At 42.3% G+C, this 24,823-nt stretch overlaps 1 protein-coding gene across 4 annotated transcripts in view; it reads left to right on the top strand.

Annotated features, from left to right (window-relative positions):
• The window catches only part of LOC137298049 (serine/threonine-protein kinase ULK4-like), a 63,900-nt gene that overhangs the window by 23,890 nt on the left and 15,187 nt on the right, over positions 1-24,823 (top strand). Inside the window, exons 11-29 of one of the 4 annotated variants that reach the window (XM_067830092.1) lie at positions 425-485; positions 855-1,080; positions 1,475-1,553; positions 2,313-2,420; positions 2,693-2,776; positions 2,955-3,029; positions 9,698-9,784; positions 10,256-10,438; positions 10,761-10,888; positions 11,365-11,507; positions 12,125-12,246; positions 12,645-12,753; positions 13,696-13,707; positions 15,234-15,380; positions 16,441-16,573; positions 17,334-17,475; positions 17,939-17,965; positions 19,492-19,597; positions 20,070-20,239. In XM_067830092.1, coding sequence (XP_067686193.1) covers positions 425-485; positions 855-1,080; positions 1,475-1,553; positions 2,313-2,420; positions 2,693-2,776; positions 2,955-3,029; positions 9,698-9,784; positions 10,256-10,438; positions 10,761-10,888; positions 11,365-11,507; positions 12,125-12,246; positions 12,645-12,753; positions 13,696-13,707; positions 15,234-15,380; positions 16,441-16,573; positions 17,334-17,475; positions 17,939-17,965; positions 19,492-19,597; positions 20,070-20,239 — 2,142 coding nt within the window. The remainder of the gene's footprint in view (positions 1-424; positions 486-854; positions 1,081-1,474; positions 1,554-2,312; positions 2,421-2,692; positions 2,777-2,954; positions 3,030-9,697; positions 9,785-10,255; positions 10,439-10,760; positions 10,889-11,364; positions 11,508-12,124; positions 12,247-12,644; positions 12,754-13,695; positions 13,708-15,233; positions 15,381-16,440; positions 16,574-17,333; positions 17,476-17,938; positions 17,966-19,491; positions 19,598-20,069; positions 20,240-24,823) is intronic. The other 3 variants (XM_067830093.1, XM_067830094.1, XM_067830095.1) reach the window with 3 other exon arrangements.

Below are 24,823 nucleotides of genomic sequence, written 5' to 3'. Positions count from 1 at the left end.
GAAGTTTGTGTTAGTCTGGGCCCATATTCTTGAAATGGTTGTAGCCCTATGAATTCTTAACATTCGTCGCAGCCAGTGTGTGTAGAATTGGCCTAAGACGTTTGTAATTCAACAAATGTTTTGAGAATAGGTAGCCTGGACTTGTGCTGGCAGCCATGCTTACATGTTTAAGTGAAAATATCTTAACTGTAGCTGCAAACTCCATTTCACCTTTTCATCTGCTTCGTTTTTCATAACAACACTGATTATGATATGATGTTACTGATTATGATATGATGTTATCTCTGTTTTGTTAAGTGATTATTTTGTGCACATCTCTGAATAATAAAGCCTGGAGGTTCATTTTGTGGTTTAGATGTTGTTGAAAGGAGATCTCGTCAAAGCCATCTGTTTTCTTAACAGCTGTTCTGTTCCCTGATTTCAGATGCAGAAACCTACCTTGGCCAAGTATGACACCAAGATCCTGCCCGTTCCACCATATAGCGGTAAGCTGCAACTACTGCAGTGAACAGCTTTGTAGAATATGTTCATGAAAGACATACATAAGAGTTTTTGTTGACTTAAAAAGGTAACATGAGTTCATGAAACACATGCTTTAGAGGTTTTGTTTACTTTGTAAAATGAACAGTTATATCATCGTTTCTATAATGCAATGCTGATATTACTTCAGTCCCATTCTAGAAGGAAACAATAGTCACAATGACGATAGTTTCTCACAAACTTTGGACGCAGACAGCTTGACACTAAAAGGGCTAACATCGTTTAATAGAAAGAGACCAAAGGTAACGTCGCTTTGCTTTATAATGAAATTTTTTCATGATCTGCATCCAGTTTTTGTGGCCATTATTTTGCAGTAGAGAAGTTGTCCTCTATGTCTGAGAAAGACCTGATGAAGCATATACGGCAGATTCTGGACAACGTTGCAATGTCAGAGAAAGGTCCCCCTTCCCAGAAGCGCATCCATCTGCTGCATTACCTGGTGCAAGTGACAACCACACCCTTCATTGCCTCCCTCCTGCTGCACAACAACGCCATCGCCATCATGGGGCGACAACTCAAGGAGACACAGCATATTGAAGTGTGAGTTGCTAGTAGCATGTCATGCCTCAATAACACCATCACAGCAATTTGCTGCAATGTAAATGTTGAGCTCAGACTTTAATGTTTAATTAACACATTTACAGTCAGATTGGTTTTCACCAATCCATAAAATCATTAAATTTGATCAGCAGGTCAGGCTTGCTTGCAAGGTTTACACATATCGTATTCCAGTTGCATAGATTTATTGCTCAAGCTGTTCATCTGTGGATTGTCTGCTCAGGGCTCAATTCTTAACAGACCTTAGCCATTTGGCTGTAATATTGTGGAGTGTGATGATAAACACAAACTTTTGCCCTGTAATCTAATGTATTCAATCTGCAGAGTTGTGTCCCATTGTGGCTTATTAGTGTATCAAGTCAATTTTGTCATGCAGCCGACAGAAGCTGGCACGGGTGATGGCTCTGATTGCTTTACATGGGGAAGCTCTGGATGAAAACTTGAACATGTCTGAGGTGAGACTCAATCTTATTGTGTCCTTTGTATCATGTGCTATTGCTTTTATTAAGGGTAAAGGTATCAGGATGGAGGGGAACCTGCAGGTTAAAGTAGGATATTGCTGGAATGTTGCTATGACTGGCATTAAACTCACTCACTCACTTTAAGTTTTCTAAAAATCTCTAATGTGTTCTGTTGTAAATATATCCTGACATAAATGCAAAGGACCCGTGTGCTTTCATGTCATGTTGTTTTTTGGACCCTACTGCTTCTGACAAAAGGTTTGATACTTTATTGATAACAACTTCTTTATTAATTATGATACAATATTTTCGTATAGATTCTTGGTTGACAACTGTATAAGAATTTATACCAAAACGTCACATTGTGTAATAAAGAAGTTATTATCTATAAGGTGTCACACCTTTCTTACTATTCATCAAATTCTAAAATATCATTCAGACAGATCTTACTGCTGTATTTGGTCCTCCCTACAGCACTGCTAGGAGAATGTGATATTGAACAACGGGCTCTGGATCACAATTTATTTCTCATTGCCACAACAGTGTTCCAGGCTCATCTACTTGTAAACATTCCAATAAACATGATAAATGAACAATTTTTGTCCAGTTTGTAATGTGAGTGAAAAGTTAAACGTAAATATCTTTAGAGGAAATACAGTAGTAGACCAAGTTGATCTGAGTAAATGAGTACATGCTTGTTGTCAGTCAATTTACAGCTATGTCATTATCCCAGATATCAAATACACATTTCAGGCCTTGACCTCTTTGACTGAGATTATCCGAGAGCATGTGAAGAATGACAAGATGAAGCAGGGCCTGCTCCCTGCCCTGGGAGAAATACTCTTCTTTGTGGCCAAACAGGTGAGGGGAAGACAAGTGAATTAATTAGGAACACTGGCTCTGAGAACCGAGTATATACAAATCTTGTTGGATTCTTGTATTGTGTGTTCTGTGTGCTAATGCAGCAATGCAGATGTATTCCACAGACTCTGAATCTTAGATTTTTGTTGGATATTCATAGATAGCATAGTATATACTCAGTTGATAGGAAGTCCCAAGGCAGAACCAAATAAATTTCAGGTTTATTGGATTGTTTTCATCAAACATTGTGCAACACTGCTCTCTGTGTGCAGGAACAGGACAAGGGTGTGACATATGACAGCTGGTCAGTGCCCTCCATGACATACACAGTGATCGCTAGGTGCTGCCGAGATGGGGTATGTACATGTACTCACTTCGCTGCTTAACACAACGAGAAAATATGTAATCTGAAACATCCAAATGTTATCAGATGGCTTTGTGTGGAAATTTACCTAATACATGCTCCATGGATCCAAAATGGCTGTAGTTAGAGTGTCATTATGTGAAGTGTAGCTTTTGGATTAAATATTTCAGGAAGACCCTGTTGTGAACCACATGGCAGCCAAGATTGTGGAGAATGTGGCATCCACTAAAGGCCAGCATGCTCAGGTAGGACAGCAAGTTTGCCTTTGTTTATTTCAGGGTAGAATAATTCTCCTGCATGTAGCTCCGTCGGAATGAATCCTGTGTTGTTTTGGTCTTCTGCTCCAGTATTATGAATTGTGTCCACAGTATCAGTCAGTATATCGTTCCAGATGGGATTCAACTATTTCTTTCCCAGCTTCATATGCTAGTAGCCAGAAGACTACTGCATGCATAGTGGGAATGGTTTTAGTAGCTATATGGTGTGCTATATGGTGTGCTATATCTCAGCTGTCTATACTGTACATCTTTGACAGTCCCGTAACACAGATGTCCCAAAATGCAGGTTAAAATGGCACACTAATTAATTTCCGCCATGCCTGTCACCCTTATTCTTTTTCATAGAGATGCTCCTTGGGGTACTTATAAGCATTTAAATGTTCTTTAAATTCTCGCGACAGTTGTAACTATATTTTTTCAATAAAATATATACAAAACAAAAAACATCGTTTTTGTCTTGTGAGACCACCCCTACAGGGCCCCTGGCCCCGTGACAGCCAAGAGCAGGTAACTCTTCAGACTATAGCCTCCAGCAAAACACTTCCTTTTCTGTCGCCCGCCTATGCAGACGTGCTTCAGCGTTCACAGAGATTCTTGCTTACCAAAGACAAAGACAAGTACTAAGATGAGTACCTCAGAGGCTCAAACTGTATGTATGGTTTCTTTATTAGACGCACGGGCGCATTAGGAATCATTTTTTACAGTTTACTTGTCAAGCTGTTGTAACTTTTGCCGTCCCTGTTGGTAGCCACGTGGTTAGCATAATGGTGGAAGGCAAACCTTTTTTCCCGCCAAAACTTTTTAGTTTTATGGCGGTCTTTTTTAAAAAAGTAAGCTTGTGTTAGCTATGCTTTTATGTACTTTATTCATGTTATCTCCATATTTACTACTATTTTTTATAAAAAATATGTCGTAAACTATGGTGTCGTGGCACTTAGCTTTTACCTTAACTACGTAGGTAGTGTTAGTTATCTAGCTTTGCGCCCATGCGTGTCTTGTTTCATTTGTTGTGTATTATGCAACACTAGGAGGCTATTTGTTGCCTTGCAGTTAAATCCTGCTCAACATGCAAATCCTCCATTCCGGCCAAAGACCTGCATGATGTTTGTCTAAGGTGCCTAGTGGAATGTCATCACGACGATCAGTCTTGTGATGTGTGCGCGGGTTTTACCCCTCAGACCAGAAAGTGTAGACACGCGGACTTCTTGTTCTATTCCAACCTACTTAAGGCGGGGAGGGGATATCTGGGCTCAGGACCCTCCATCCAAGCGCTCCCACAAAAAGAAAGGCGCAGCTTCCTCTTCGGAGGGGTTGGCTAAGAAGGCCAGGGTGTCTAGGGACCCTTCCCCTTCTCCTGCCGTTGTATCCTCAGCACCTACCCCTACTTCGCAAGCACCATTAATCTCTGTTAATGCCTTGTTTCAGCAACAGATGTCTTCGGTCCAATCAATGATAGATTCGCTGCTGTCTGGTTTCCGAGCGGCCTTGGTGGTTCAGTTGATGGAGGCCGTGGCCCGGGCTTAGGCTCGGAGAACGCTCCTCCCTCTGGGCAGCCGTCCTGTGCTTCGGGCGTTCAGGCGGATGTGCCTAGGGCAGTCGGCCCCAGCTTGTCCCGTGGGGCAACGACGCCCGGTGTCGGCGGCTTGACCTCGGTCAGCGCACCTAGTGCCACGGTGGGCAGGCAGCTTAGTGCTGCCCAGCTGCTGGGGGCATCGACATCCTATCCATTTCCTGGGCTCTCGGGCCACCCTCCGGTGGGGGGCATGCCCCAGTTGCCCAGGCGACCTAGTTTGGGCTCTGGCAGGGGCGAACCTAGCAGCTCGGCCCTTCTCAGTCTCTCTGCTCCTTCGAGTTCCGTCTCAGTAGCACCCTCGACAGGCTCGCTTCACGGCGAAGGTTCTTTGTCTGAGGAGCGTGAGGAGATGGATATTGAGGGGGAGGGGATTGGGGAGGAGTGCAAGTCGTAGATCACGTACTCGTTTGGTTCGTCCCTCAAACAGGTTAGAGAGAAAATTGCCGAGGTCTTACCTCAGGTTTCTATTCCTGTGTCGGAGCCCGACCCCTTGGAGTTTCGGCTCCCCGGGGAGGTGTTCGCGCCTACTAAGGTCGCCGAGGCGAGGTTGCGCCTGCTCCCATCGCTGGTCGGGGAGGTAGTGAATCCACTCCTTTCGGGTACCTGGTCGCGCTTTGATCTCCCGGAGATTAGCTGCCGGTATCAGCTGGATGAGGATTCGCTCTTCGAACCACCGGTGGTGGACGAGTGTGTGTACGCCTCGGTCACCCTGGAGGGGTCTTCCTCCTCTTCCTTGGCTTCGGCCAGGCAGGGCCGGCGGCTGCCTCCCTTCTCCACAGCCGCTCCAGCGCTGAGGTCCGCCTATCGTTCCTTTGAGGAGCAATATAGGTGTGCAGCCCAGCAGCTGAGACAAGTTGTCCATTCTGCTTACCTTTCTGCTTTGCAGGGGCTGCTGTTGGATCATGGAAGCGCTGCTGACGACTCTCCGTCGGCAGTGTTGGGCTGGCAGCTTACGGACATGCACTCTCATCTGGCGAGGGACAGCATTAGGTGCTGTGCTAGGATGGAGACACTGCGGTCAGTGATCTCTTCCGTGGAGACTGGGGATTGGCTCATGTCAATCGATCTCAAGGACGCTTACCTCCATGTTCCGATACACTCCGAGTTCAAGAAATACCTTCGGTTTTCGTTCGACGGGAAGTGTTATCAGTTTCGGGTTCTACCCTTCGGCATCTCCACAGCGCCGAGGGTGTTCACCAAACTTATGTTGATTCCGGCTCAGCTAGCCAGGTCACAGGGCAGGTGTTGTCATCCGTACCTGGTCGATTGGCTTTTGAGGGCCCTCGGGCTCCTGTTATCACACGATGCCACACACCATGTGATGGACATCCTGTTGAAGCTCGGCTGGATCATCAATCTCAAGAAATCAGACCTGACCCCCACGCAGGATCTGGTGTTCTTGGGGGCACGGTTCAATACGGCTCAGGGGATTGTTTCCCAAGCCCCAGACCGCATCGTCAAAGTTCAGAGAAATGTTTTTCAGTTTCTCGAGTTCCCCAGGGCCACAGCAAGAACTTGGCTTCATTTGCTGGGCACAATGGCGGCTACAGTGGACGTGGTCTGGCGTGCGAGGTTGAGGATGCGACCCATTCAACAGGCGTTAGCCCAGTTGTGGCCCCATTCGGAGAGCTACGAGACTGTTCTTGAGACTCCCGCTTGGTTGATTCCTCACCTGCAGTGGTGGACGGAAGTCGGAAATCTGTCCAGGGGGATCCCCTTAGAGACACCGACACCTTCCCTCTCGATTCAGACGGACGCCTCCCTCACAGGCTGGGGGGGGGGCGTCCTGGACGAACTATCGGTCTCGGGCCGTTGGGCTGAGGACGAAGTTACCCTACACATCAATGTGTTGGAATTGAGAGCAGTCCGCCGGGTGTTCAAGAGCTTCGTGGAGTCAGTGCGGGGTCAAGTGGTTCGCCTACAGATGGACAACCAGACCGCTATGATGTATATCCTGAAGCAAGGCGGCACAGTGTCTCCGTCCCTCCTTCAGGAGGCGTGGCAGTTTCTGCTGTGGTGCGACCAGTTCGACATTCGGGTACTCCCCTTTTTTCTCCCGGGCATAGACAACGTCCGCGCAGATGCGCTATCGAGATGTATACTAGCCCCACACAAGTGGATGCTGCATTGGGGGATATTCGGGATTATTTCCCAGTTCGGGTCGTTCCAGGTAGATCTGTTTGCCTCTGGGGCGACGAATCAGATTCCTGTGTTTTGCTCAAGGATACCAGATCCGAGAGCGATAAGCCAACAACGCCTTTCTGCTCGATTGGACAGACAGAGTGCTGTGGGGTTCCCACCAGTTCCTCTGATCTCAAGAGTCCTCTTGCAGCTGACCGCACAACCGGCTCGGCTACTTGTGCTTCTAGCACCGCTTTGGTCGGCTCAAAGCGGGTTTCCGGTAATTCTCAGGTTTCTGGCTCAGCCTCCTGTACTATTACCCTTTCGATCGGACTTACTATCCCAGAACGGAGCGCCACACCCCAATCCCAGGATTCAGTGGGTGGCTTGGCCGCTGTCCGGAGTCGCCTCCATGCGAGAGGAATTCCTGCACCAGTTGCAGACACAATTCTGGCTTCGCGGAGGGATTCGACGAACGTTCAATATGAGGATAGATGGGCCTGTTATGTGCGCTGGTGTGTCGACAGGGGGATTCTCGATCCCTTTTCTGCAGATCTAGTATCTGTGTTGGAGTTTCTGCAATCTAAACTGGAAGCCGGTCTGGCCACTTCTACAGTTAGAGGTTACTCCACGGCAATCTCTGCCTTCCACATTCCTGTCGATGGTGCATTATTGGGGCAGCACCCTCTAGTTCAGCGCTTTCTTGCAGGCGTGGACAGAATCCGTCCGTCTGTCCGGCGGATTAGTCCCCAGTGGGACTTGCCAGTCGTTCTTGATTGGCTGTCCGGTCCTCTTTTTCACAACCTGTCGGCTTTGTCCCTCCAGCTGTTGACATGGAAGACTTCTTTTCTTGTGGCGGTAACCTCTGGCAGGCGGGTAGGCGACATACACGCTATGTCTGCCAACCCTGAATTAACGGTGTTTCACAAAGACAGAGTGAGCATTCGATTGCCAGATACTTACCGGCCTAAGAGAGATAACACCTTTCACGTTACGGCGCCTATTGAGCTTCCTGCTTTCATGCAGCCTTCGCCGCCCGGTACTTCTCTTCGACGTGCTCACATCTTAGATGTACGTAAGACCCTTAAGGCTTATATCAAACGAACAAAAGACATTCGGAAGAATGATCAATTGTTCTGCTGTTATGGTGGCGACAAGGCTGGCCTTCCGGCGAACAAGCAGACCATATCTAGGTGGCTTGTCTCTGCCATTTGTATGGGATACACCTCGAAAGGTCGTACGCCCCCTGAGGGTTTGAAAGCTCATTCGGTTAGGGCTGTGGCGACGTCTAAGGCATATGCGTCTGCCTTGCCCATTGAGGAGATCTGCTCCGCGGCTATTTGGAGCCGACCGAGCACGTTCATCCGTCATTACCAGTTAGACAGACTGTCAAGCGAGCGTGCTCGGTTTGGCCAGTCAGTTCTCACCAGTGGGCAGGGCACGAGTGCCCAAGCCGATTGAGCTACCCTTGCATTTGACGAACGATCATTTGACGAACGATCATTTGACATTGTAGCTGCAACAAGTAGACTGGTGGTGGTGTATACTTTCCATCTTTTATCCCGGTGGTGGGCTCTATTATGGTGGTGGTATTTTTTGCTTTACCGGTCTAGACTGTTTCAGGTCTTCCCTAGCACCTTGGCCAGTGCACGAGAATGGACCCTGATATATCGGTCGCCTGTCTCGACTCCCTTTTTTGTGAAAAAAAAAAAAAGGAGGGGGGGGGCATTTTTTATAAGCACCCTACGACTTTCTCATAGAAATGTAGGGTTAGACCGTGTAATAGCCTGGCCCTGGTCCGCACCCCCGCCACAAGGCATAGAAGGTCACGTGACCAGGTAAGTTTGATTCCTTGTTACTTTCAGTTAAACGTAATAAAGGTTATCATCTTATGTCAGGTTTATGAGCAGACAGAATGCCTCTCCCTAAGATCAGTCTTTTGGAGTCTGTCTTATGCTTATAAGTACCCCAAGGAGGATCTCTATGAAAAAGAATCGAACAAACCTGTAGAGGTTGCAGATTCTTTGAATAGAGTCCTCCTTGGGGTAAGGCCACCCACCTCCCCACATTCTGTCTGTATTGCTTACAGAACGGAAGTGTTTTGCTGGAGGCTATAGTCTGAAGAGTTACCTGCTCTTGGCTGTCACGGGGGCAGGGGCCCTGTAGGGGTGGTCTCACAAGACAAAAACGATGTTTTTTGTTTTGTATATATTTTATTGAAAAAATATAGTTACAACTGTCGCGAGAATTTAAAGAACATTTAAATGCTTATAAGTACCCCAAGGAGGACTCTATTCAAAGAATCTGCAACCTCTACAGGTTTGTTTGAATTAATGAGTGGCCTGGTCCACACTTTGATAAATATGGAAAACATCAATGGACTAAGTGGATATCCTTGTCAGACGCCAGTGAAAAAAGACATAATCAGATAGTTTTCTCCCTTTGCCGACAACTATAGCAGACGGTCATGTTGAACTGGAAACATTTTTCCATGGATACATTTTCTTAAAAGAAGATATAGAAGGGGTTGTTTCAAAGGGTCTGCATTTTGGGACGATACCTCTTTGACAGGCAAGCGTATTGTGACCAAGCCATAAGGCCAGACTGCCAATTCCCAATGTTCGTATTATTAGGTCATGGTCACATTTACTGACCTGATAGATACATGGCTGATATACTGCTGATGTGACTTAAAGTCTTTACTCATTCACGTCCCTGATATTCCCACAGGGTAGTTAATGCTGAACTCTGTCTCTTGTATGTGGAGGTAATTGTCAGCAGTAGAAATATTGCCTGGGATTATGTTCTGCATCATATAGGTTCTGCTTGCATTTACCAACATATTAATAGTAAATTCTTCTAAAGTACCAGGCCATGTAATATGTGAAGATGTGTGAATTATCTGTGTTTATGTCAACAGCTGATTAATTATTTTTCCCAGAAATTTGTCAGCAATGAGATGGCCCAGTCACTGTGGTACCTATTCAGACATTCCACCATGGACTCACTGAGGTGCACAGCGTTGTCAGTAAGTTTAAGAAGAATTGTGTGGAAGAACGATGGTTCTAAAGATATTTCGTCCACTCTTTTATTGTGCTGCTTAATTTGTTTCTGTGTGTATCAATATCAAATTCTTTCGTGACATTGCTTGTATTCTGATTATTTTCTTCATGTAATTTCTTGGAAACCTTTTCTTACTCTCTTGAACCTAATGAGTAGATATTTGAGATATATATGTAGGATGACCCAAGCTATGAGATGGTTGGAGTAAACACCGATTATTGAACATCATTTAAGATTTGTTCTGGTAAAAGAAAAGTCTGATAGCCACAGGCCTAGTGACATTCCAGTTTAAAATCAGACTTCTCCCCACAACCTCTACGGTATTCCTTTTGATGCCCTGCCTGTTGAGATATCATTTCCATTTTCAGTGTGAAATGGAGATTTTGATCATATGTTTTGCCCAAGGGCTTTATAAAACCAGTACTGTTTGTTTCAGGCATTGTGTAGACTCACTTGGCACAAGGCGTCAGTGTTTCAGAATGTGATTGACACTGTTGGACTGTCTAACATACTCGGTGCCCTGACGCTGGGCATTTTGCGGCTACAGCAGGCAGTGGTCACCATGTTCGGTGCCCTCCTCTCCAGTGTATCACACCAGTCACGACTCACTCATGACAAGGTCAGTCATTGTCAGCCTTGTTAGCCCACTAGATCATGTCGGCTAATGTTAATAGTAACCCAAAGGCTAGTACAGTCGCACACCTTCTAAAGGGTGGCTTGTTCTGGCAAAACTATTCAAAGTAGTTAATTCATTAAGTTGTATAAGTGTTTTGCAGTGTTGTACAGAGGAATAAGGCATTTTACAACAAACAGTTTCATTTTTTTCCAGAATTTTCATTGAAAGTTGATGATAGAACTAAAATACAGGTAAACGGTAAAGAATCTTTTCAGAAAATGGAAAATAGAAAATGCATTGTGTGCAACTTGTTTTTTCTCTTTAGGATTTCCTGCAAAAGATCATGCGTCTGTTTGAGAGTCCATCCACTATTATCCGAGCTAAGGCTTTCTATGTGCTGTATGAACTTGCCAGGGCCAACTGGGACATGCTGCTTAGTAGCTGTCAGGCCAGGTGAGATGGGAGAAATGGAGGGGTGAGGAGGGAGCATTGTGGGTTGGCAGTTCTTCGGGGCAGGATTTGTCAGGACCTTCTGAGAGGTGCTCTTTAGAAGCTCTCAGGCCATGTGAGATGGGAGGAGTGTTAGAGGGGGACATGAGGAAATCTGAAATGCTCCTCTGACAATGTGAGGGGTTGTGACAAACAGTGTCAATTTGTGTAGGTGGCAGGGATTGGGGGACTAGTAGACAGTAGCAAGTCAGACATGGTGTTTGGGTGGGTCATGGATGGAGTAGTTAAGCCACTGGCCCTTGGGGCTGTCAGGTGGGAGAGGCTAACTGCAGGAAAATGGAGATATTGTTCATATTATTTCCACATTGGTGCACAACAGATAATTATTCTTTCTTTGTATGTTAAAGAAGAGTCTGTTAGTGCAAGCCATTAACTATCTGTTATTAACAAATGAAAGAATGTCAACCCATCCCTTTCAGACTGGTGATGTATATAGAGAGAGACAGCAGGCGTCAAACGCCACGAGACCACAACTCTGAGAACCAGGAGGCTGCATCATATCTTTCTCAATGTCTTGATTTGCTCATCTGTTTGCTGGTCGATGCTGTGCCTAAAATATTTGGTAATCTTAAGAAATCCTCTACCTTGAAATATCCATACACAGTGACTAGGAATATGATCACCCATGACTAAATACAGACAGGATTTATGATGTACAAGATGACTACTTATCACACTTTTAATACCAGTGTGTTAAATATTGACATTTATCAGTATATTATGCAACTTAGCATAAACTGCTTCAAGGTCCTATTGAACCAAGTGATGTGATCCTCAGGATGATACAATATTGATCTACAATGATCATAGTGCTGAGATTACCTTGTTAAGCAGGTCCTTTGTCTGTCGAGATGACCCGTGAAGGTTCCGGGGTAGAATAGGGATTCAACAACCCATGCTTGCCATAAAAGGCGACTATGCTTGTCGTAAGAGGCGACTAACGGGATCGGGTGGTCAGGCTCACTGACTTGGTTGACTCATGTCATCGGTTCCCAATTGCGCAGATTGATACTCATGTTGTTGATCACTGGATTGTCTGGTCCAGACTCGATTATTTACAGACCGCCTCCATATAGCTGGAATATTGCTGAGTGCGTAAAACTAAACTCACTCACTCACTCTGTTGAGGTAAAATTCTTCTCACCAAGTGTTCATAGAACATAACTGAACAATTTACAGAGAAGATCCTGGCTGCATTACAAGACATCTCAGGGAGGAAGCACCCATCAACTGTTCAGGTCCGAGAACTCAAGTCTGCACTGCCCCTGCTGCCAGTGTTCCTTCATCTAGTCACTAGTCAGGTGAGATTCCGGGATTGAGGACGGTATTTGGGCAGGGGAGGGGTAGGATATCATAGGGTTGATTCGGAGGCACTTCCCCAGCTAACAGTTTTCTTGCCTCTGGTCACAAGTCAGAAGTCCGATGAGGTCTTGTGCCTTGTTGAAGGGGAACTGGGTGAGGTTAATTCAGTCACTGGTCAAGTGGTATCACTATGAACTCCTTGATCCATAAAGATGGATAAGTCTCTTTAAAATAAGGGTCTCTCACTTGTGAGATATGACAAACATGGATTGTGTGGTCATATACATAAATATATAAAGGTCTCACGTTGTTCTGATTTTATCGAATTGCCTTTATTATCTTACTTGAATCAATTGTATGTTGTATTTTAGATCTCTGTTGTTTGTCTGGCATTCAGGTATTCAGGAACCGTGTAGTCACAGAGAAGTTCATGAGTGATCTGTCCTCCTTGCTGAAGCATGTCCTCAGTATTGAGATGAAGGAGACCAACATCGAGTCTGCAGCAGGTAAATATCCTTCTGCATTCATGTTGTACTGTCATACTGTTTTCCTCAGTGTATCTTCTATCTTTGATGGTTGAACAGTTTAGGACCTTCAGTTCACATGGTGTCTGGTAGTTTGAAAACTGACTATTATAGACATTTTGGTCGTGGAGTTAAGGTGTAAAGAATTGTTGGTAATAAATCTGTAACAAGATTTTTGGAATCTAAACGTACTGAGATGTTAGTACAGATATATACGCAGATTTTAGCCAAGGTTCCTACTCATCCATTCCATACAAGTGGTGCTTGTCTTGGATCAGCCTTCATCACTTCAGCATTAATAACACAAAAGACCGAGAAGATTGGATGTTACTGAAATCCTGCTGAAAGCTTACCCAGTGTTCTCAATACCAACAAATATCATTACTGATATGTTAGGGCACACCACTAAGAGTCACAGTTTTCATGCCCAGTCTACTCACCATTTCCCACAAACTGCTATCATGTTGAAGATGCTGAAGATTTTACAATGTGAAAAATTGTTCCTAGTTATCTATAGAAGACAGCCAATTTTGTGAAACTAATATTACAAGATATGTAAATAACTGGGTATAGATAAATGATGAGGATTTGAAACTCTTTCAACCTTTCACTCAGTGAAATTATTCTAGATTTCCTTTGGAAAGAAAAGTTAGGATGAATAAATCCTGCTGATATTATATTTTTTACCTGTAAATGACTAAGTCTTTCCTGGTAGTTATAGTTGATCAGCTCTGTATATATTTCTGTGCTTTAAATGTTGTACATATGCACTGTGTATTGCAACGGTACAAGTATTTGCTATGAGAACCACCTGCAAGTTTACAAGTAATGTTTCTCTAGTTTCTGCAGTTATGAAGTGTTATGTCATAATGCCTATCTCACAGATGCTTTATATCATGATGTTGTCTTCCTTTCTCTCAACAGAGAAGATGAAAGGTATAAAACTCCTACTGTATCAAAGTCTATCTTTGCTTGAGTGACACCTACTGTTTGAACAAACTTGTCTTTCTATTTTTCTGTCTTTTCGTTTGTTGCAGTAGATGTAAAAGTGTATGTAAAACATTTAAACATTAAATGTTGTCAATTGTGTAAAAGTTAACTGTTTACTGGAAAATGGTTTGATAATTTCATTTTTCACAATAATCTGAAGAAGACTAGTTAAAAATCAGCTTCATACCATTTAAAGTAGAGACTGTCAGCATAAGAAAAAACAAGAGTATGGAATGCATCAGTCTTGCTTTTCTTATGCATTCCACTTCTAAATGCCCTTCAAATATTTAATACTTTCAGAATGAGTAAATGCAGATGCTTAAAAATAGTTCAAATAGAAATATACAGTTATAATTATATTCATGAGCTTCATCTGTTCATGTCTAATAACCGCTACTTGTTTGTAATCCCAAGTATTCCTCTATCTTTATATTGGCTTCAGTCTGTTCTAGCATTGCCACAGAACATTCATCTTTTTGTCTTATAATTATCATATTTATTTGACCCAGCATGAATGGAACAGTGATCAGGTTTCTGTATGTGTAGTACATCTTGCTTTTTTATGATTCCCTTAACTCAGTGTTCAGACCTCTAAGCTTATGGTTATAATTATGCTGACATTTTTAATATAGAGAAATGAATCATTGGGATTTAAGGGTAGAGAGCTAGCCACAATTTCTTGCTTGTTTTATGGTGAGAGTTTTTCCACTGAAGTGAAGATCTGTTTGTGACCTGTCTGATTGTGTGTCATTGCACCCCAGAGGTGACAGATTTTTCTTATGACTGGTACCAAGAAGGGTATGGGTGGCCCTGTTATGTGAGACGTGACAATTTGCTGTCCTCCATAATGTAGCATGGCAGTTTGTCGTATAGAGTTGTCTCCCATGGCAATATGCTCTACAGAGTTGTCTCCCATGGCAGTTTGCTCTACAGAGCTGTCTTTCATGACAGTTTGCTTTTCAGAGTTGTCTCCCATGGCAGTTTGCTCTACAGAGGTGTCTCACATGACGGTTTGCTCTACAGAGTTGTGTCCCATGCTTGTCCCAGACCCCAATGACACAGAGGTCAAATTCAGGATTCATCTTATATTAATGACAGGACTATTTCCTGGCTCATTGGGTTCACCTTGTGTGGGGTTCAGCATCAGACTTTACAGCATGAAACTCGCTCATATATTCACACTGATGATGGGACTGACTGGGATATTCTTCTTGCTCATGATGAACAGTTACAAATCTTATCCTTGCACTGCATATCACGTGAAGGATTTTCCCAAATCTAGCTGATCTACTTCCAGAACAGGTCACTGTCCCCAGCTGTGTAGTTAGATCTAAAGATCTGTGATCATGATGTGTAATCAACATATTAAGATATTTCAGTGCTCTAAGTTGATGTTAATGCATGGGAATTGTGTTTGTCTAAGGTTTGAAATAAGCGTGTATTCACACTTGTCTCTTTCTGTTGTGAAACAGCTTCTATTGGAGTGGGAGAGTTCGTCACTACCGTCATGTCGATACTTGAAGGCATATCCCAGCATCCGACCCTACTTATAGAACATCATCAGATTGTCATGGGAACCATTCTCCCGACATTAGCAGGTCTCATCGGAACTCAGAATGGTGAGAGTGAAGATATACCTTCAGTCTAATAATGGCGGGTTGTCATTAGGGCTACAACGATTCATCTAAACATTGATTCAATTCGATTTTGATATTGGACCATCGATTCAATCATTTTCTATTCAATTCTTCATGGAAGTAAAATTATCAGATTTCATGTAACTCATCATCTTGGCTGTGTCTGCTACCAACAATTCTCATAGGATAATAGCCTAGAGTCAGTCAATCACATTTCGCCATATTTCAGTGTTCGAAACAGTTCAAGTTGGAGTCACATGTTCTAGCTGTGTGGACATATATTAAATAGGTATTCAAATATTGAATCAAAATAGTGATAATGGTTATTGCAAATCGAAACTATAGGTGTCAGATTTGATTTTTTGATGAATCAAGCAGAATCATTACAGACCTACATCCTACATCCAGTAGCTTTCAGTTTCACTAATGTCTGTTTAGTATAGGGAAGCTTCTGCAGCTGAGTCTGTATGATGAAAGGTGACCAAGGTGTGAAAATGAGAATAAATCTCAACAATATGAAATGTGGGGCTAATTTTAAATCATTGGAACATGTTTGTAACATTTAAATTGTTAGAAAATCAACAATGGCTGTTACCTTTCTTGGCTGTCTCTGTTATACACATTCCTAACAAGATTTTCACCCAGTTGTGAAAGTACGGCATGATACCAAAAGCTGTGCTTTCATGTGATTGTGGAGATCCAGGTTAGAACTGACTAACAGGATCAGGTGGTCCGGCTGACTGACTAGGATGACACATTTAATTGTATTGCAGTTGTTTAAATTGATGCTCATGAGCATGATAATCACTGGATTGTCTGGTTCAGACAAGATTATTTACAGATGCCATCATATAGCTGGAATATTGCAGAGGGCAATGTTAACAACAAGTCAACCAACCAACTTTGGTGTAAGAGTTTATGAAATCAAGTCTGGGATAGCACAAAGTTCACATTTAGCTTAAGTTCCCCATGAATAAATAGTCTGGGTAATCCCAGTTTGTGTATGTTGCTAGTGTAATACAGTTTGCGTTTCTGTTGTCAGTTGACACACGAGCCTTGTCCCTACGTCTGCTGTCTGAGATTGCAGCTGTATACCTGAGCCAGGAGCAGTATGGGGAGGTGAAGGTTGACACCAAACAACTCCATGTCATTATTTCACAGCATCTACTACCACTGTAAGTACACACTTCACATACTACCCAAAGTTTGTGAGTGCATTTCCTTGTTTCCACACACAACTGTGTTCTGTTAAGTTTATGATTTCTGCCACTTGATGTCACATATGCTGAAATCTGTGTGAAACCTTGTTAAATTTATGTCTTGGAAATATCAATATATTTTGGGGAGTCTGTTGACTTTGTTTCTTCCAATTTTGTTTTCTTTTCCCAACATATTGTTTGGTGATTACTCAATGGCTAGTTATTTCACAGACCACCATTAAGAGGCTGATGTGATGCAGCTTGAATATTGTTAAGTGTCTGAGATGGGTTTTAGCAAGATTCCAGCAGTATCAAAGTGGATGAAACAAGATATACGCTTCACACATTGAACCCAAGTGGGAGACCCGTGAAGGTCCCGGGGTAGAATAGGCTTCAGCAACCCATGCTTGCCATAAGAGGTGACTATGTTTGCGTAAGAGGCGACTAAATAGGATCGGGTGGTCAAGCTCCCTGACTTGGTTGACACATGTCATCGGTTCCCAATTGTGCAGATTGATGCTCATGTTCTTGATCACTGGATTGTCTGGTCCAGACCCGATTATTTACAGACTGCCGCCATATAGCTGGAATATTGCTGAGTGCAGCGTAAAACTAAACTTACTCAGATGTTGGGAATGCTCATCTTCATCATGACAAGCAAAGCTTCAACCACTAGGCTTCCCTGACTGCCCGGAATATTGTTTACAGTGAAACAGCATCTCTCATCCTGTTGCAGATATGAGCAAATCCTCCTGGATGTGGACCCCTTGCCCAGCTACGGTCTGAAGCTGCTACTTGCTCTCCTGGAACAGAACTCATCCTTCATCAAGCAATTTGAGGAGAAGGGGCTAGTGGTTGTAGTGTTCCAGGTGCTCATGGTGAGTCGACCTAGTGAGTGACTCAAAACGTGAGAAACTTATCATCGGGTTTGAATCCACATTTTTGCCCAGATTATGTTTTCTGCTCTTGTGGTCTTCGCCAGATTTATAAATCACTGAAAGCTTTCCTCTCACATTAAGCTTACAAGCTTTGATGTAACTCCAGTACCATTAATATAACCACCCCACTAACTGATTCAGTTGAATCATTATTGTAGAATATAGATGAACAGTAGAAAGAACAAATGATATTATGCTTACCCTATCTGTAGAGAATTACATTTACAAGATTGTGTTTAAAATTCATCAACATTTATCACTGTTTATTTCATTCAGAAATTTGTATCATTTCATATCCTCCAGCCTTTTGTTTTGCGAATAGAGCTAGTGGAAAGGCAATTGCTTTTAGTTTACAGAATTCAGTTGCAGTTGTTTTAGTCTAATCATGCTTGTTCCCAATCAGCAACATTGTCAACTAGAAACTGGTCTTGTGAGTATATATTGATTGTCTCCCCTTGGTGAAGGTCATCTCGATGTCCTTGTCCATCCCTTATGGATTTTTTGTAACTGTCAGATGTAGTATTTAATTAACTGTTTATCAACTACATGTCTGCTTGATTAGAAACAGTAACTGTTATAACATTTTACATACAAAGTCTACCCCATGGTGATTAAAGGTTGAATACTGGATATTGTGCTTCTTTGTGTGACCATAGGACAAGGATCATACTGTCAAACGCATCATTATGTGTATCATCGTGGCATCTCAATAAGCGTACATGATTGTCCTTCCTTTATTACCAGCATATGTGCAAATGGGTTGTAATGTCTCTTTTCATGACTTCTCAGATCTTGCGCAGAATGGCAGCCATGTTGTTAAAATAGTGTGCCCTGTGTCACATGATTTGCAAAAACTGTTGGAAACTCTTGGGAACCAGAATATGGGCTCTTGATGACAATTTGAACTAATGGATTCATCTTGCCCTTTATTGTCAACTTCAATGTATAATTTTGTTTGAAAACTGAGATGCGCCTAGAACTATGCATGGCATGTTGGCAATGTTAGTTTCACCAATTTATTCAACATATTCGAACAGATCCGCCTAACGCCTTTTCTCAACTGATAGGGACGATAAACCCTTATCAGTCACCCAGATGACATACAGGCTGTACACGAGTAATGTCAGCTTAGTTTGCTGTATAAGAGTTTCAGATGGTAGCGAGATAGCCAGGTGGTTATAGCATTGGCTCATCATTTGGAAACGTCATTTCAAGTCCATTGCTGGTGTCGCCTGCTATGGTACTGCTGGAATATTGCTAAAAGTGGCATAAACCCTCACTCACCCTGGGGATTTCTGACTCACCATGTCTGTATACTAACACAAGCTTTCAGGAAATGTACTGGACTGTCAGGGAACTCAATGTCAGAAGAGCTTAAGTACCAGACCAGAATTTTTTCTTGTCTGTTGTCCTAATGGTCATTGTAACATTGTAAATAAACCTGCATGGTTGTGTGAACAGAAGTGTTGTAAACACAAGTAACTTTTAGTGTCTGTATCCCTAGGCAAAATGCATGCTCCTTGAACCAGCATATAGAAAACAAGTTGTAAATCCATACACGTCAAACCTGTGAAGTATTTGGTTGTTCAACATTTCATGAAACACTCATGAATACAGTTTAATTTTATATGATTTATGTCTTTCTTTGAAGACGTGGGTTTAAATCCCCACGTGGGTACATTGTGTGAAGACCATTCCTGGTGTCCTCTGCCATGATTGAGTCTCTGTCTTTTTCCATAAAGCTGTCACGATGATGGCTGTTTGATAGTAGTTATGGTCTTTGCGCTAATATTGCTTTGTTAAATGAGGCCCTGTACTTGTATAACTCTTCCAATAATAACACAAAAGGGTCTTTGAAAAACTTTAAGACATGAGGCTTTTGTGGAAAGTAACCTTATTGTTTTTAAAGACATCTCCCTTGTCAGCTGAATGCTGAGTCAGCATTTTGTCTTGTAGGATCACCAGAACAACCCTCTGAGCAGTTTGATGCAGAGCATTGTGGGTATCTTGAACTGTCTCCTGTCACACAAGGACACAGATGTCAAGGAATTGTACGACCAGGGTAGGTGACCAGACACAGTGTGTATTTTCCAGCTATATGATGACTGTCTGTAAGGAATAGTCAGGACAAGACAATTCACTGCTCAACAGAATGAGCATCAATACAATGACATGTGCCAACCAAGTCTGACCACTTAATTCTGTTTGCCGCCTCATGACAAGCAAGCAAGGGATACTGAAAACCAATTCAGAGGTTACATTAAAATTATACACTAAAGTACCTATTTTATGAACTAACTCCACAGGGCCATTCATATGCACTTTCATCTTCAATATCAATATGAACATGATTTACCCAGATAACTGTAATATGATTATGAGAGGATGCCTGTGGTTAAGGCTATCCTTTATACCACAGGTCTTGTAAAAATTCCCTTTAATGGTTTTTAGTAGACTAAAAACAACTCACTATATATGGAGAAGCAAATTTGTTGCATTTTGAATGGATGTTTAAGAGATGAAGTTGTTGCCAGGTTTGGTGGACTACCTGTCAACACTCTTCTTCGATGTGTGGACTGTGTGCGTGGAGGGTTCTGATGGCGGGCGTGACATCAAGATGGCCAATGCTACGTTACAGATGCTACTTGACACACTACACACTCTCTTCAAATATGTGTCAGAAGTTGTTCGGAGAGCATTACAGGTAGGTCTAACTTCCATTTGTAAACACTTTTCCTGTTCTGCTGGTGTCACAGGATATGCTGATCAAAGACTCAGAATGGCTACGTGGGACACTCTCCTAGCTTTCTCTCTGTAACTCAGGAGTATTTTGCATGTCATTCCAGTTGAAAATATCACCCTGTTTTTTCAGTGGAGTGACAACAGATCTCTCTTACTGAGATTCCAACACCACTTTTAAAGAACATGCGACAAAGTTGTATGACGTGTGACCTCATTGGCTAGAGTATGTTGAGACTGATACTTATAAATTAACCAGCAACCATATTTTCATTCGAAAGGCTTTACAGTGGTTTATATCATATCCAAAGCATGAAGATAAGCTACTTCACAAGAAACTTTTATCATTTGTTAATGTTTATGGTGAGCTGTCAGAAGGAAGTTAGTGGCCCATGCTTAAACTGAAAGACGTATTAAAGGAGACACATTTTTGGCATGCATCACCCTGATCTGTTTATCTTTAAGCCGCACAAAAGCTCTAAGTAGTTAATCAGTCACTCAGTGTCTTTCTTTACCGAGTAACCACCTCTCATAGCACCATCATGTACTCCTTTCTGCTAGCATCAGTATACACTATTGAATCAGGAGGGGATTGTCCTATGTGTTACGGTTAAGAATTTGCCGTGACAAACGATGTGAGAACCCCCCTGTCAACCAGCAAAACAGAACAAAGACAAGTCTGAAACATTCAAATTCTGTATTATTATGCAACGAGGGCAATATGATATAGCAAACTCACCAAATTCTTAGTGCGAGAGAGAATCAGTTATGCAGAATGTAAACACAGCGATCGGTCTGACAGCGGTTTCATGCGAAACTCACCAAAGTCTTAGTGCGAGAGAGAATCAGTTATGCAGAATGTAAACACAGCGATCGGTCTGACAGTGGTTTCATGCGAAACTCACCAAAGTCTTAGTGCGAGAGAGAATCAGTTATGCAGAATGTAAACACAGCGATCGGTCTGACAGCGGTTTCATGCGAAACTCACCAAAGTCTTAGTGCGAGAGAGAATCAGTTATGCAGAATGGAAACACAGTGATCTGTCTGACAGCGGTTTCATGCGAAACTCACCAAAGTCTTAGTGCGAGAGAGAATCAGTTATGCAGAATGGAAACACAGTGATCTGTCTGACAGCGGTTTCATGCGAAACTCACCAAAGTCTTAGTGCGAGAGAAAATCAGTTATGCAGAATGGAAACACAGTGATTGGTCTGACAGCGGTTTCATGCGAAACTCACCAAAGTCTTAGTGCGAGAGAGAATCAGTTATGCAGAATGGAAACACAGTGATTGGTCTGACAGCGGTTTCATGCGAAACTCACCAAAGTCTTAGTGCGAGAGAGAATCAGTTATGCAGAATGGAAACACAGTGATCCGTCTGACAGCGGTTTCATGCGAAACTCACCAAAGTCTTAGTGCGAGAGAGAATCAGTTATGCAGAATGGAAACATGGTGATCCGTCTGACAGTGGTTTCATGCGAAACTCACCAAAGTCTTAGTGCAAGAGAGAATCAGTTATTCTCAAATCCATAGGAATGGAATATTGTGATAAATGGCCTTGAAAGCAAGAACTACATTAAACCGGTATAACAGTAATACTGTTGTCTCATCGTATTATCATCATCATCTGATGTTGTGGTTCTTTGATCAAGGAGAGCATTAGTCTACCTGTTGGGAGCATGTCACCCAGTCAGATGCCATGATGGGTCAGTAGAAATCCATGGTGAAGTACTGCCAACATGGTGGGAATGACATCAGTCCACCTGGACTGGCACTGATTGGACAGAATGGGTCATGTGACCTGTTCAGGGAAACTGATGCTGTCATTGGTCAGATAGGATCATGTCATATTTCTGTAGATATAGAGAAAGATGATGTGAGGTGAGAAATGTCAATTGCTAATAGGTATGCTGCTTTTGAACACAAGGGATTTCTATCCGGGGTTGATGCCTTTTTCCTGACTTCTTAGGTTTGTTCTTTGCCTGCTCAGAGACTGAGAGCAAACTTGCATTGAACTCCTTGCCATGGAAGAAAGTCACACTTCCATTTATATATGAACAGACAAAACCAATCTTTGAGACTTTTCACTGATTCCTTCAGATGCTTCAGATTCTGATGTTTCTCACCTTGTTTGCTTGATCTTACCTTGTGGATCTGTTACCAAACTCCCTGGCTCTGGTAGTGATAACTGGCATACGGCTCTTTTTTCGAGGAAGTGTGGCGTCTTTCCAAGTTTCTCACCTGTAGTCTCCAGTCTCTCCCTTTATGCCCCATTAACACCACCCAGTTCAGAGAGGAGAGCAAGTAGCAAGCCTCTGAGTTCCCTGATATCTGGTAATCAAACGCTTCTCTTGTATATGCTTATCATGCTTATTGATCTTGTTTGACTGATCAGATAGAGGACAAAACTAATGTGTAACCTGTGGTGTACAATATACAGAAAATATCCATTGTCCTACATAGCACTGTTACACTTGTTATGGTTTAGAAATTGCAGTGAGAAAGGTCCCATTTAAACCATCAAAATAAAACACAAATCTAAAATATTCAATAATAAATTGTATAAGCAATGTGCAAGGGTACAATAAATAACTCAATACGATACTGGTGAGTTACAATTGGCACAAAAACTCAAATGAACACCATGCTCATCCGTTCTGTGGAACGACAGCATGAAATGTGAGGTGCAAGGTAGACATCGAGAGACATTGGACTTCGTCATTCTTTTTGATACGCAGAAATTAGTAATTTAGTTATGGTTTTCAGTCAAATCTGTTCTAAAATATTTTGTGCCAACACATACGCAATAGATTTAAGAACAAGCACCAATTTATATTTTTTTGCGTGAATAGCGCAATGGCGCTGCCTAGCTGAAGAACTGCCCAAAGGATGACTTTTGAAAAGAATCTTCAATATTGGATAAATGTATATAGTGTCTATGGTTCAAACAGTCTTGATTCTTGTCAATGAACAGATCGAAGATTGTCAACAGCAGTTGAAACGAGGGGAGAGGACAATGTTAGCAAAGAGTGAACATAAATCTAACAGTCCTCAAAGTCGTGTCAAAAGCCAATACCAATATATCCATAATACAGTTCAAGAGAATATTGGTGAAAACTTTGCCACAAAATAATCATACAGAAATTTCTCACAGCTTCTACAGCATATGAAAAAGCATATGAGAAGCATAACAAAGAGGAGGCAATCTGAGTGTATATCCTCAAGTTACTCTCAACAGTCAAAATTACATAAATTAAGCAAGATGTGAGTTCAAATCACAGACAGCACTTCAAACTTTTGTGACATGCTCAATAACAACAAAACACATACATGATCAACATTTAGACATGCTGCATCGTCTGTACAAATTCATGTGATAGGGCTCCTATCTTAATGTCAATAGAAGATAGCAGTTCTTCTTGTTGCTTTAGAATGGTATCAAGTTTCTCATTGGTGTTCATATTAAAGTGTCAGTGATGTACTTTTAGTGAGAATGACCAATCACATTGACTGAACCCCATGAACCATTAACAGTGCCAACTCACAGGGTAGGTAACTCTCACTCTAGTGTGCGCTAGGAGAAAAGAATTTTCTACTTATTCATCCTTCAAATGTAGGCAATATAATATATGTATTATTGATGTACATTTTATTATGGTTAAGAATTTTGCCATAACAAAAGGTGTAAGAAATCCCCAGTGAACCAGCAAACAGAACAAAGACAAGTCAAAAAACATTCAAATATTGTATTATATTATTAATAAGCAAAGAGAGCAAGTTATGCAAAGTCACAAATCAATTTAACAATACCGATTTCAAATACAATGAAAATGAGATAAAATCTATGGCAATGGGTCACAAAATATATAGCAAATTCACCAAAGACTCCGTGCGAAAGAGAGAAACAGTTATGCACAATGTAACAGTGAGTGGTCAGGCAGCAGTAGGTCAGGCGTTGATGGATATTGGTGATGTGTACTCCAGTAATGTGTGTCCGTCTCCAACACGGCAACTAGCATTTATATATACATTCAGTCATTTCCCCAAAGTTTGAGCACATATGACCATCGCCACTAACGTGGTAAGCACTTGAATAGTCTCCCGGAAGTAAACAAATAGAAAGCCAAGGGCAGATAACTCCAGAGTACTGCCTGAGAGGTGTGCCACTTAAATAATTCTCTGTCCGAAATGTGACCCACAATAACTAACACTAAAACATTTGATATTGTGACCCAATTACAACTACAGCAATAATAATTAATAGCAACTCAAATCATGGAAAATGCACTCTTGTAAGACTCTCCCCCATGAGGAAAAGAATGTTTTGTAGAACCTTTCTGTTACAATCATAGCAATGACAACATAATAACATGACTTGTAACTTCTGAGCCATGGCAGAAATTCACCCTTATCATGGTATAGTGCCCTGTTTTAACCCAGTTCCTTCTTACATTTATACATGAACAACCTGAACTGTACTTAAAGACTTTTCACCAACTCCAGAAATACTGCTTGATGCTGATTGTTTCTCACTCAGCTAGCAGGTGCTTG

This window comes from Haliotis asinina, chromosome 10, assembly GCF_037392515.1.
Source record: "Haliotis asinina isolate JCU_RB_2024 chromosome 10, JCU_Hal_asi_v2, whole genome shotgun sequence".
In the NCBI taxonomy this organism is placed as follows: Eukaryota; Metazoa; Mollusca; class Gastropoda; order Lepetellida; family Haliotidae; genus Haliotis; species Haliotis asinina.
The sequence above is the reverse complement of the archived record's forward strand: the minus strand, read 5'-3'. Positions and strand labels throughout refer to the sequence as shown.